At 41.3% G+C, this 13295-nt stretch overlaps 1 protein-coding gene and 1 long non-coding RNA gene across 9 annotated transcripts in view; one reads left to right on the top strand and one right to left on the bottom strand.

Moving 5' to 3' along the window:
• Window positions 1-274: 274 nt before the first annotated feature.
• mtmr14 (myotubularin related protein 14) overlaps window positions 275-13295 on the bottom strand; it is a 58022-nt gene continuing 45001 nt past the window's right edge. For all 8 annotated transcript variants that reach the window (XM_061783794.1, XM_061783795.1, XM_061783796.1 and 5 more), the window contains 4 exons: window positions 10864-10996; window positions 7023-7199; window positions 6580-6777; window positions 275-6365 (listed from right to left, as the gene is read on the bottom strand). In XM_061783794.1, the coding sequence (XP_061639778.1) occupies window positions 6185-6365; window positions 6580-6777; window positions 7023-7199; window positions 10864-10996 (689 nt within the window). In that variant the 3' untranslated portion in view covers window positions 275-6184. The remainder of the gene's footprint in view (window positions 6366-6579; window positions 6778-7022; window positions 7200-10863; window positions 10997-13295) is intronic.
• On the top strand, window positions 7195-8054 carry LOC133483127 (uncharacterized). The gene is made up of 2 exons (XR_009790033.1): window positions 7195-7287; window positions 7755-8054. It is a non-coding gene; the product is annotated as an uncharacterized LOC133483127 (long non-coding RNA).

The raw sequence follows: 13295 nt of genomic DNA, 5'->3' as shown, positions 1-13295 counted from the left end.
TTGGACGGGCAACACCTTAATTGTGCTACGCACAATTTTTTTTATGAAGCTACTAATCTCTTTATTGTTATGCACTTTTGTCTTCCCCGTTATACAAGAAGTGTATTTCAGTGGGCCACCACCATTTAGTCTGTCAATAAGGATTGCCTTCAATTTTAAATCATCAATAACATTTTGAAAAAAGGACTAAGCGCAGACATTTACCCATATATCTGTATGTTGACTAAAGTGGAACAACATTTTTCTATAGAAAAACTTAATACAAAAGAGCAAATGATAAACAATATTTTATGGACAGATGAAACAAAAATAGAGCTTTTTAACAATGCACACGAACAGTATGTTTACAGATGGCGCAATAAAGCCTTTCAGGAAATGAACACCCTGCTAACAGTCAACCATGGTGGAGGATCCATCATGCTGTGGGGCTGCTTTGTTAAATCTGGTACTGGGAGGCCTTGTCTGTACCACAGGTATCATGTCATAAGAAAATGATCAAGAGGTTTCGGAGCAAAATGTCGAAAAGAATCCTGCAAATATTCAAGAGCTCGAACAAATTGCAAAGAGTGGGAGAAAATACCACCAGAGAAGTGCAATAAAGCTTATAAGATTGATACAAGCTGTCATTGCTGCCAAAGGGTGTGCAACCAAATACTGTTTTCCTTACAATTACAATATAGAAGTTGGGGAAAAAAAATCATTTTTCTTTGTTAAATTACTTTGGACCTCCAATTAAAAGATCCTGATGATATAAGTTTGGTACATTTCCATTTATTTCTGAAGATATTATACAGGTTATGCAAAAAAAAATCAAGGCGTGCCAATAATAGTGAGCACAACTGTAAGTGAAAGGTGTTAAGTATTGGATGAAAAACATTTTGTCCAGCGGTGAGGTGAGAAGGACTCCAATAATGTAATAATACCCAAATAATGCAAAAAGTAAGACCATGATCTTTGTTAACAAGGAGATGGTGGCCAAAATAAACACAAATTTTCCTGCTAAATATTTATCGGTGTAAAGACGATGGATGGATGGATGGCATACACAAAAGTAGTCAGGTTTGCAGTGCTGGTAGGCACATAAAAATGAGTACAACAGCACCTTCTCATTTGAATGTAAAAGTTCATATTAAAAAATGGTGTCATTTTTAAGATGATTCCTGTTGTGCCGTTATCGCTCAAGGAAATAACACCCAAAGACTGTGCTAAAACGTGAACTTCAATAGCTGCCAGTCTCTCAAGATCCTGGAACTGAAAGCTAAACATGAATATGTACAATCCCAATTTCAATGAAGTTGGGACGTTGTGTTAAACATAAATAAAGAGAGAATACAATGATTTGCAAGTCATGTTCAACCTATATTTAATTGAATACACTACAAAGACAAGATATTTAATGTTCAAACTGATCAACTTGATTGTTTTTAGCAAATAATCATTCACTTAGAATTTTATGGCTGCAACGCGTTCCAAAAAAGCTGGGACAGGTGGCAAAAAAGACTGAGAAAGTTGAGGAACGCTCATTAAACACCTGTTTGGAACATCCCACAGGTGTACAGGCTAATTGGGAACAGGTGGGTGCCGTGATTGGGTAGAAAAGGAGCTTCCCCGAATTGTTCAGTCATTCACAAGCAAAGATGGGGCGAGGTTCACCTCTTTGTGTACAAGTGCGTGAGAAAATAGTCAAACAGGACAATGTTCCTCAATGTACAATTGCAAGGAATTTAGGGATTTCATCATCTACGGTCCATAATATCATCAAAAGGTTCAGAGAATCTGGAGAAATCACTGCATGTAAGCGACAAGGCCGAAAACCAACACTGAATGCCCGTGACGTTCGATCCCTCAGGCGGCACTGCATCTTAAAACTGACCTCAATGTGTAAAGGATATCACCGCATGGGCTCAGGAACACTTCAGAAAACCAATGTCAGTAAATACAATTCGGCGCTACAGCTGTAAGTGCAACCTAAAACTCTACTATGCAAAGCAAAAGCCATTTATCAACAACACCCAGAAATGCCGCCGGCTTCTCTGTGTCCGAGCTCATCTAAGATGGACCGATGCAAAGTGGGAAAGTGTTCTGTGGTCCGACGAGTCCACATTTCAAATTGTTTTTGGAAATTGTGGATGTCGTGTCCTCCGGGCCAAAGAGGAAAAGAACCATCCGGACTGTTATGGACGCAAGGTTCAAAAGCCAGCATCTGTGATGGTACGGGGTTGTGTTAGTGCCAATGGCATGGGTAACTTACACATCTGTGAAGGCACCATTCATGCTGAAAGGTACATACAGGTTTTGGAGAAACATATGCTGCCATCCAAGAAACGTCTTTTTCACGGACGCCCCTGCTTATTTCAGCAAGACAATGCCAAACTACATTCTGCACGTGTTACAACAGCGTGGCTTCATAGTAAAAGAGTGCGGGTACTAGACTGGCCTGCCTGCAGTCCAGACCTGTCTCCCATTGAAAATGCGTGGCACATTATGAAGCGTAAATTACGACAAAGGAGACCCCGGACTGTTGAACAGCTGAAGCTGTTGACACTATCCCAGCTTTTTTGGACGTGTTGCAGCCATAAAATTCTATTTTAATGATTATTTGCTCAAAACAATCAAGTTTATCAGTTTGAACATTAAATATCTTGTCTTTGTAGTGTATTCAATTAAATATAGGTCGAACATGATTTGCAAATCATTGTATTCTGTTTTTATTTATGTTTAACACAACGTCCCAACTTCATTTGAATTGGGGTTGTAGAAAAAAACAACAGCAAATAAATTGAGGTCTTATGGGCATTAATGGAGATTAACAAAAATGCACAAAAAAGATCCTGAGCCATAAAAACTGGTGGCTTGTTTGAATAAAACTTCAACAGAATTATCTCAAAAGTTGCAATTTAGACCTGAAAGTGAAGTCATCAAGTCTAAAGAAGGAAAGCACACATAAATCTTGAAAAGCATGTGTGGATGGGAGGATGAGTCAAGATTGTTTGCTGGTTTTGATTGTATAACAACAAATATCACACAAATGGCAAATTAATCTCTCTACTAGTAGAAATGCTTGCATACAGTAAAGAGCAAAGGTTTCTGAATCTGAGCTGGCAGCCCAAGTAAACATCTTGTCGCCAAATTCAATGGAAATCAGCGCTCTACCACCATCAAATTGTAGCCCTTCCTAAGAAAAAGAAAATGCTTGAAACAGTTTGAGTTACTGTAATTTCTCATGTATAACGCGCATCCCCCCAAAATTGTCAAAAGTCAATAGTGCGCATTATACACAGGTATAGGGGAAAATGGGAAAAAAACTTTCATGTTTTATAAATGTATGCCGCCATCTAGAGGTTATGAAAAAGCTGTACATTTTCATTCCAATATGCCACCTAGAGGTTATGAGAAAGGTGTGCACTTTCATTCTAATATGCCACCACCACCTAGAGGCTATGAAAAAGGTGTAGCCTACACTTTCATTCCAATATGACAGGGGTACATATGACTGCATATATCTACAGTTGTGCTCATAAGTTTACATACCCAGGCAGAATTTGTGAAATATTGTTTTTTCAAATACGACTTTTGACTGAACAACAACCATCAATTTGTTTATGGTTATGTTCTGTTCAATCATAATGCTTTTCTGAAATGCTTGACAGTTTAATTTGAATCCCGTTAAAATAACATTGAATGTGTTTCACCTGGTCCTTCATGTTTTCGTTAAAGAATTGTACACATCGTACAAATTGTGCCCGGGTAATCTAGCATATGTGCACAACTGTGTGTTTTCTCATTTACTAAATAAAAGTAGGGCTGTGAATTTCAAAATAAGAGCAAGTAAATAAAAATGAAGTATGTGTTCAAATAAAGTGCTTAACTTCAGAATAATTATTTGGGAAAAAACTAACAAAATACAAATATTTTATGTTTTGATCATATGGGTAGAAGCAATATCATGCATTGTAAAAATGGATTGTACATTGGTAGAAGGGTTTTCCAGAATTTTGAGGTCAACTTTGGGGGTGCGTGTTATACATGGGTGCGCATTATACACGGGATATTACAGTAGCTACTTTCCTTATAGTATAACAGTGGATGTGCTGTGATGCGTGTGTAATCTTAGCTCAACTCAATTTTATTTATCGAGTACTTCCAAACAACCACAGCTGAAACAAAGTGTCATCGGATACAGGATTCAATACCTTCAAAGGAAGACTCAACTGAACAAAAGATACCAAAATCTTAAGGTATCCTGATGTCAAAAAAGCACCCTCTGGAATTAATTTATATAGTCTTTCAAATGTGCTGAGGTCATTCCTGCCTCACAATTAACTCAATAAAATCATATAGACACCGCTGTGATCCATATAGCTGTATTTCCAATGTCTCATCTTAACTTGGAACGCACAAACATCGTCGACTTTAAACATATGCAGTTGAAACCAGAAGTTTACATACACTATATGCTTTTTTTTTCTCTCTCACTGACAAGAAATCCATCCATCCATCCATCCATTTTCCATACTGCTTATTCTGACTAGGGTCACGGGTGTACTGAAGCCTATCCCAGCCGACTCTGGGCGAGAGGCAGAGTACACCCTGAACTGGTCGCCAGCCAATCGCAGGACACATAAAACCAACCAACCATTCGCACTCCCATTCGCACCGACGAACAATTTCGCGGGCGTGGTGGAGCCTATCCCAGCTGACTATGGGAGAGAGGCGGGCTACACCCTGACTGGTCGCCAGCCAATCCCAGGGCACATAGAAACAAACCACCATTCGCACTCACATTCACACCTACGGACGATTTAGAGTCTTCAATTAACCTATCGTGCATGTTTTATCAGACTAAAGCCTTGGTCAGCGTGGTTTTGTGCAAATTGTGCAAAAAGGAGTTTTCATACCACCAAAGTTAATCTAACTTTTCAACTGCCATGCAGAAACCATTTAAAGGCCATACTGTTCTAAAAATGTGTCCTGAAATGGCATTTTAGCTTTAGGTTCTGTTTAATTTTAGCTGGGAATATTTTCTATTAGTTTTTCTACTGTTTTGTATTGAAATGCAATTAAATGCATGTTTCCAGAGTTAACAATATTTCTGTCTGTGCACGCGTGAGAACACCATCCCAACTTTGAAATTCAGCGGGGGCAATTGTGGCTTTTTTCTGCAGGAGGGACCGGTGCACTTCACAAAACAGATGGCATCGTGAAAAAAAGAACATTTAGTGGAAACACTGGAGCAACAGCTATAGACATCGGCCAGAAAGTTAAAGCTTGGGCGCAAATGGGTCTTCCAAATGGACAATGACCCGAAGGATACTGCTGAACTGCTTACAAAGTGGATTAAGGATAAAGTCCATGATTTGGAGTGGCCATCGCTACGCCGTGATCTCAAGTCTATTGAAAATTTATGGGCAGACCTGAAAAGGCATGTGCGAGCAAGGTGGACTACAAACTTGGCTCAGGTACACCAGTTCTGTCAGGAGGAATGGGCCAAAATATCTGACAACTATTGTGAGAAGCTTGTGGAAGGATATCCAAAAAGTTTCAAAGTCAGACAGTTTAAAGGCAATGGTATCAAATACGAATTCAATTTAGGTTAACTTCTGACTTTAAAGAAAGTAATGAAAATTTGTGTAAAAAAATCCTCATTAAATTTTGGTAATCCTAATTGACCTACAACAGGAAATGTTTAGTCTGATTTCATGTCACAGTGAGGGAAAAAAAGTTTTTATCTAGTGTATGTAAACTTCTGGTTTCAACTGTACTGCACCAGTCAAAACACTTTCTCATTCAATAGCACGTGAAAGTGTATCTGAACTTTTGACTGTATTTAGGTAGTGACTCAATCAAATACACTGTAACCTGAAGAGTGACAAGCAGTGCTGCCTTTGTCTAGATCACGTCACCCTCACTTTAAGTTAGAGAAGGCAACAAGCAACCCCACGCTCCAAGCCTTCTCTCACTTTGCTCTTGTGATGCAGTGACAGAAAACAAAAATAGATTAAACCATAAAGGATCAGTTTGAGACTCATATACACATGTAAAGTTTGGAAAAACACCGACGCAGATTCACTAAGAGTAGAAAACCCCTGTACGAAGGAATGTTTGGCACTTTGTTGGCGTCCACAAATTATTTGATGGATGGATCTGATGAAGCAGAGGTCTCAGCAATCACATTAAAAGGGGCTTAGACAAGGGTGTTGGTACTTCGAAGGCCGACACCTCGGGCGAACTGCTCAAGCAGGCCTGTGATTGCCCCAGAGGGACTGGACGCTCCAGACTTTAGACCCACAGTAGAGCTGTAGGCCGCCAGGAAGATTTCCCGCACAGCTTCGAGACGCGCTTGACGTTCTGAGGGGAAGGGACACCTTATGTGGAGAGGGGGGAGGGTCGACGGAAGGGGGTGGGGGTTGAGAGAGAGCGCTTATCATTGACCTGCTGGCACATGTGCAGTATGTTTACATGACATCGGAGAAAACCGATTTATCGGATTCATCGGATCCAACTTTCATCATAAAATGAGCTATATTACAATTGAATAAATATTGCCCATAAGTTGAGTGGGACGGCAGGTTTACTCACATCCGTCCATTGGGTCCTTCCTCCTGAAAGCTGAAGGGCAGGAGGGAGTCATAGGGGGCAGCCACAGCGGACGAGGCCGAAGTCAGAGGTGGATGGAAGAGAGGATGATCATGGATGCTGCCGCAACCAGAGACGATCTGCCAACTACCATACTCTGTAGACAGAGAAGACCCTGACCGAGTGCAGTCTGCTGCAAACCTGTGCATAAAAGTGAGAATAATAATAATGATTTTTAGTTCCACACTAATTGTCACATGAAAAAATGAAGATGGTTAATGTTGGACCCGTTCACACTGATACACTGATCTAAGCTTACAAAAATATGCCGAGTCAAGGATGCGTGATTGTCAATTTCAAAGCAGTCGCTCCGCTGCTATTTGAGCACAACCAAGCTGATGAGCGAATGATTGGGGACTAAGAATTTGTATAAATAACGTTGTTACCTTGGGCCGGGGACAGCCAACGGGCTGCTGCCTGCGCGTGTGACGGCGTGGTCCGAGTGGTTGGAGGAGGATGAACTGGAAGGCCTGGCCTCACTCAGGGGATGTGGGAGCTGTTCATCCAGAGGGTTTTGTTTGTTCCATATGACCATTGGAGGAGAGGAGGCGGTGCCTTTTTTCCTAAGGAATGAACAATCATATTCACTTATGAAAGCCTTGAGGGATGCACAGTCCAGGTTCTATTCGACCATAATCAACAACAGCCGTGGTAACTCCAAACAACTTTTCTGTGCAAAGTTAGAAAGCCCAGAAAAAAACTGGAGAGGGCTGAAATTTTGCCAGGCAGTTTTGAACAAGTTACACTTTAAAATAAGACCATGAACCAATTTGTAAGTCATTAGAAAAAAATAGCAACAAAGTGACTATCCTCTAATATATTCCGTTTTTCGATATACTGTAAAACTGATGTCTTATAATGCTTTTCCCATAATTACCGAATGAAACTCAACATGGGCGTGTGAAAAAAAAGAAAATTAGGCTGTGGGTGTAATTCCACCCTTAAACCGCCAGAGGACATAAGACCAAGACACAAGCCCACATACGAGGCCATTATTTTTGCAAACACCAAAAGCATGAAAAAGGTGACAAAAAAAATAAAATAAAAATATTGTAAGTGGGGGGGGGGGGGGGGGGGAATCCCCGGCCCCCTTCAGAGAATTGTTTTTATTTTAACAGAAATCAAGCAATCTGGAAGACTGAAGAGTACAAGAAGGGTAAATAAACCAATTTTCTTCACACAGAAAAACGCCCATCTCCACCTGCATCTGATGCCTGCTTCAAGCTGTGCCACATGAATAGCATCCTCCTCTTTAATCACTCTCATTCTGGAAAAGAATTGACTCAAATCATTGTCTGTTTCACTTCATTTTTCACTATTACCAACTTCAAAGGCGAATCCCAAATGCATCCAACGAGGAAAATATTAAGTACAATATTTTTGTTTTTATTTCTGAATTAAAAAGTTAGTTCATTCTATGTTGTGACATAATCTGTGAAGCCTCTTTCCTCTGATCCAACAAAAATCATTGCAGTGGGTTATTGCAGGTCAATATTTTTCTTTTGTTGTCACAACTGCAACTTTTTCTTCGTTTGTTTCTCCTTTTCTCACAATGTCTCTCGGTGTCTGAAATCTTTGTGTCGGAGGAAATTCCTCTTCTCTGCCCTCTTTGCATTGACTGGTGTACGCACGTTTTATAAATAGAGTTTTTTTATATTTACACACAGGGCCATTTCTAGACCCCCTGGGGGAACCGGGCAAGAAAGACAATGGAGGCCAACCCCCCCCCCCCCCCCCGGTAATTGTCTCCGGTAATTGGAACCGCTCTAGTATGACAACAGACAGCCATTTGACAGAAAATACTTTTGAGACATAAAAACGTAAAAACACAGCAAGGAGAGTCCAATGAAAGGTTACCGGTGATGTGGTAATGCCGATACAAGGTTTTTTTTTTTTCCTCTAGCAATTTAGGGCATTTGATGACATGACTAATAGAGCAATACTCTGGTACAGTGACCATTGTGCAAATGGTGCAGATACTTCACCAGCAGTGTGAGGCCAGTATTGGTCAACAAGAGATAATGCAAAATAGTGCAGAGTGGCGAGATTACTACAGTGAGTGCACGAATAATGTATAATTTGCCAGACACAGATGTGCCAACAATCTCAAGACAAAATTGACAACAGCTGTTTAAGAAGTTAATGGCAAGAGGGAAGAAGCTGTTGGAATGTCTGCTAGTTTTAGTTTGCATTGTCCCTTGCAGTCGGAGTTTGTCCTTTTTTGTGGCAGCACCAAACCAGACTGTGATGGATGTACACAGGACTGATTCGATGACTGCTGTGTAGAACTGCCTCAACAGCTCCTGTAGCAGGCTGTGATTCCTCGAAGCCACAGGAAGTACATCCTCTGCTTGGCCTTTTTGAGGATGGAGTTGATGTTGGTCTCCCACTTCAGGTCCTGAGAGACTGTAATTCCTAGGAACTTAAAGGTGTCGTTGGTTGACACAGGACAGTTGGACAGTGTAAGGGGCAGCTGTGGCAAAGGATGCCTCCTGAAGTCCACGATCAGCTCTACAGTCTTGAGCGTGTTCAGCTCCTGGTTATGTCGTCCGCACCACAGCTCCAGCCGCTCCACTTCCTGTCGATATGCAGAATCATCACCGTTTTTGATGAGGCCGATGACTGTGGTGTCGTCTGCAAACTTCAGAAATTTGACAGCCGGGTGTGTTGAGGTGCAGTCGTTAGTGTAGAGCGAGAAAAGCAGGACACATCCTTGGGGCACCCCGATGCTGGTGGTGGATGTGGATGAGGTGGTGTCCCCCAGCCTCACTTGCTGTGTTCTGGCCGTCAGGAAGCTGTAATTCCACTGGCAGATGGCAGGGGAAACGCTGAGCTGGAGAAGCATGGAGGAGAGGAGTTCAGGGATGATGGTGTTCAACGCAGAGCTGAAGTCCACGAACCGGACCCTAGTTTATGTCCCCGCACTGTCGTGTTCTAGGATGAAGTGCAGTCCCATGTTGACTACGTCATCCACAGACCTGTTTGCTCGGTAGGCAAACTGCATGGGGTCCAGCGACGCTCTTGAGGTTGTCCAGAATGAGGCATTCAAAGGACTTCATGAACACAGATGTCAGGGCGACAGGCCTGTATTCATTCAGACCCGAGATTGCAGGTTTCTTGGAGACAGAGATGATGGTGGAGAGTTCTAAACAGGATGGTACTTCACACAGTTCCAGAGATCTATTGAAGATCTGTGTGAAGACTGCAGCGAGCTGCTCCGGGGCAGACTTTGAGGCAGAACGGGGACACAAGGTCTGGGCCTGCTGCTTTGTTGATCTTTTGTTGTTTGAAGCTTCGTCTCACATCCTGTTCGTGGATGGTCAACCCAGGAGGGGTAGTCAGAGGTGTGATGGTGGTTGCTGGTGCAGCTGGGTGGGTGTAGGGTGTCACAGTGTCCTTTTCAAATCTGCAGTAGGTCTTCAAGTCGTTAGCTAGTCCTTTATTGTTCTCTGCTTGGCGGGATGGTCGCTTGCAGTTGGTTAGCGATTGTTATCCATGCCAGACTGACTAAGTAAGCGGGTAGTGGCTTTTCTGCCTAATTTCTCTTTGCGATGTTAATTTCTTTTCTCAGCTGGTTTCTAGCGCAATTATACAGGGCTCTATCCGCACTTCGATCGGCGTCCTCTTTAGTCTGGCGAAGTTGCTGAAGTTTGGCAGTGAACCACGGCTTGTTGTTATTGAACGTGCGAAATGTCTTCGTTGGTACGCACACATCTTCACAGAAAGTGATGTAGTATGTGACACAGTCTGTATATTCATCTAGGCTGCCAGTTGCAGTTTCAAAGACATTCCAATCTGTGCAGTCTAAACTGTCTTGAAGTTCTAACTTTGCTTCATAGGTCCACTTCTTCACTGTTTTGACCCTAGGCTTCGCACAGTTAAGTTTTTGCCTGTATGTTGGTACGAAGTGAATTAAGCAGTGTTCAGATGAGCCCAGAACTGCGCGGGGGGTAGCACAGTATGTGTCATTTAGCGTAGTATAGCAGTGGTCTAGAATGTTGTTTTCTCTGGTAGGACAGTCCATGTGTTGCTTGTATTTGAGGAGTTCGTGGTTGAGTTTGCTTTGCTAAAGTCCCCAAGAATAATGCATTCACAAAGCCATGTCTCCGTGAAGCACAGGGCGGCGGAACATGAATTTTTTTCAAAATTATTTTGCATACCTAACCGGAACCACCTTCCAACATTTTGAAAAGCTGCCCAAAACTCAAGTGTTTGTGTGACACTAACCAAGTGGGAAGTGGAGGCTGGCTGGAGAAGAAGTCCAGAGTGTCGCTCATGAAGCTGGAAGTCACACCAACCTCCTCAGTGATGAGGGAAAAGTCACTGCTCAGACTTGTCACACTGCCACGATCCCTGGACTCTGAGACACACGCAACAGGAGTCTGTTACAGAATGATTTTCACATTGTCCTGAGAGAAAGTACAGTGCCTTCTCACCACTGTGTGGTCTTACAGTTTGGGGAGACGAACAAAAGCTACAACTGTGAGGACCAGTATTGCGTCAATGTCACAATGACTACAGTTGGTGGTTACATAAAAGTCACAGAATTACTGGAAGCAAGATTTGAGGAAATAAAAAAAATAAAAAATAAAAAAGAATGGAAGGACCCGCGGAAAATGTCAGAACATATTGCATATCTATTACATACTGTTGTCAAGGACGGCATGTGAAGCAAACTGAAGACACCTATGGTTAAAAGCTTTGAAAGAGAGGTGACTAGCTACTTGCTAAGTTGTCGAGAGATAAAAGGGATAACTTTAGAGTGTTGTACATCTCTAATGTACAAACTCTCTTCTAGTTACAGACATACAAACACTACAGGCATTAAAAAGATGACCAAAAAAAACAGTGTAGTGGGGGTCTGGGGGGGATCCCCCGGGCCCCCGCAGAGAATTTCTTTTGATTTTAAGACATCTGGAAAACTCTGAAGAGTACTATAAGGCAAAATCAACAAATTTTATTCACGCAGAAAAACATTTATTTACACCACTCAAGTACATGTTGCTGTACAAATTTCAGATGAAAATAAAAGTTGCCTCATTTCTTTTTTTTTTTTTTTTAATTTTGGCCTCCAACTGGAGCCGGGCCCATCTCCACCCGCACCCGAAGCCTGCCTCAAGCTGTGCCACGTGAATAGCATCCTCCTCTTTAAGCACTCTCATTAATGAAATAAGAAAAGGAGACAGACAAGACACTAGCTGTGAGAAAGATAAGGAAAATAAATCATATGCGTGTATAATGACACAGATTCGAGTATTGCGTGTGGCAGTAGTGTTACACCCTGTGAGGGAAGTACAGGACAATATCGGACAACAAAGAAAACAGAAGACAAAACTTTATTTTCCATTTCCAATATAATATTGCTATTGTCAGATGGCATTCTACACAAGAAGAGGAATCAAAGATCGAGGTTCAGCATGTTGAAGGGTGACCAGCTATCTGTGTCATTATCTAATTGATTTTTTTGTTCCGCAGATATTTTTTCTAATGCAATATATTCTATGGTAAGGATTAACCAGTGATTAATATTAATAGAGATTTGTTTATTTTTTCCAGTTTGGTCAAAATAGTTTTCTTAGCGATAGCTAGCGTAACGAGTGTTGATTGTGAATGTTTACAGCAGCTGAAATAAGTATTTAACACATCAGTGAAGAAGTGGCGGAAGTTTTTTTTCTGGTCTCGTCAACTCCTGTGACTTGGGAGCGCACGGGCGTAACCCAGGAAAAACCTACCTGATCTATGCGACTGATTTGCATGCATGTGAAAATGACAAAAGTGAAATAATGAAAAAAACAACAACTTGTTTTAGACTAGGAGTAAGATGAATAGTATATAGTTAATAAGTGAAGTTTCTTAGTTTATCACTGGTTGTGTCCTTTAATGACGCAACTTCAGGTTTAGGGCACCGACGTTTTCTCATTTACGTTCATTAAATGTTTCACATGCGCAGTCAGCAGGATTTTGCACTGCACGTTCACCACCTCGTCAATTGAAACAGGACGTGGCGAAGCGAATATTGCCGACGCTCGCCATGCTGGCGAATTGAAATCCGCTTGACGCCGAATTGAAGCATTCATATTTATTACCGCGACATACGTTAATGTGTCCTGCAATTCATATTTGAGGAACCCGACAGTTGTATCTATAATCTATGTAAGTTAATTATGGAAATAAAGAAACTTTTCCATGTTATTCTATTTTTTTTTGGAAAGGGTCTGTATAAACAAACAACCATTCGCACACACATCCACACCTACGGACAATTGTTTGCTAAATGTTACTTGAGTAAATGTAACGGAGTTAATGTAGTGTGTTACTACACACCTCTGCTGCTAGGTAGCATACAGTGCACACCAGAACCACAAGACATTCTAACAGCTTTTCTCTTTACGTTACCTTATCAAACAACAGAATCAATCTGCATGTTCACTGTAACACACAACATAATTTTGCACACCTCAATATTACTGTATTCATCAATGTAGCACAGACACTTTCCTTTTTGGAAACCTCTGTTGTTCAACAGTACTGCTGCACTATTTCTTATTTCTATACTTAGTTGATTTGTGTTAAAAATTTGATTTTTTTTATTTATTTCTTTTTTAATCAAGTGTTTGTGGCTAAAGTGTTAGCATGACAAACTACCATCTACAAATTCC

The sequence above is a fragment of the Phyllopteryx taeniolatus genome, chromosome 9 (assembly GCF_024500385.1).
Source record: "Phyllopteryx taeniolatus isolate TA_2022b chromosome 9, UOR_Ptae_1.2, whole genome shotgun sequence".
Lineage (NCBI taxonomy): Eukaryota > Metazoa > Chordata > Actinopteri > Syngnathiformes > Syngnathidae > Phyllopteryx > Phyllopteryx taeniolatus.
The sequence above is the reverse complement of the archived record's forward strand: the minus strand, read 5'-3'. Positions and strand labels throughout refer to the sequence as shown.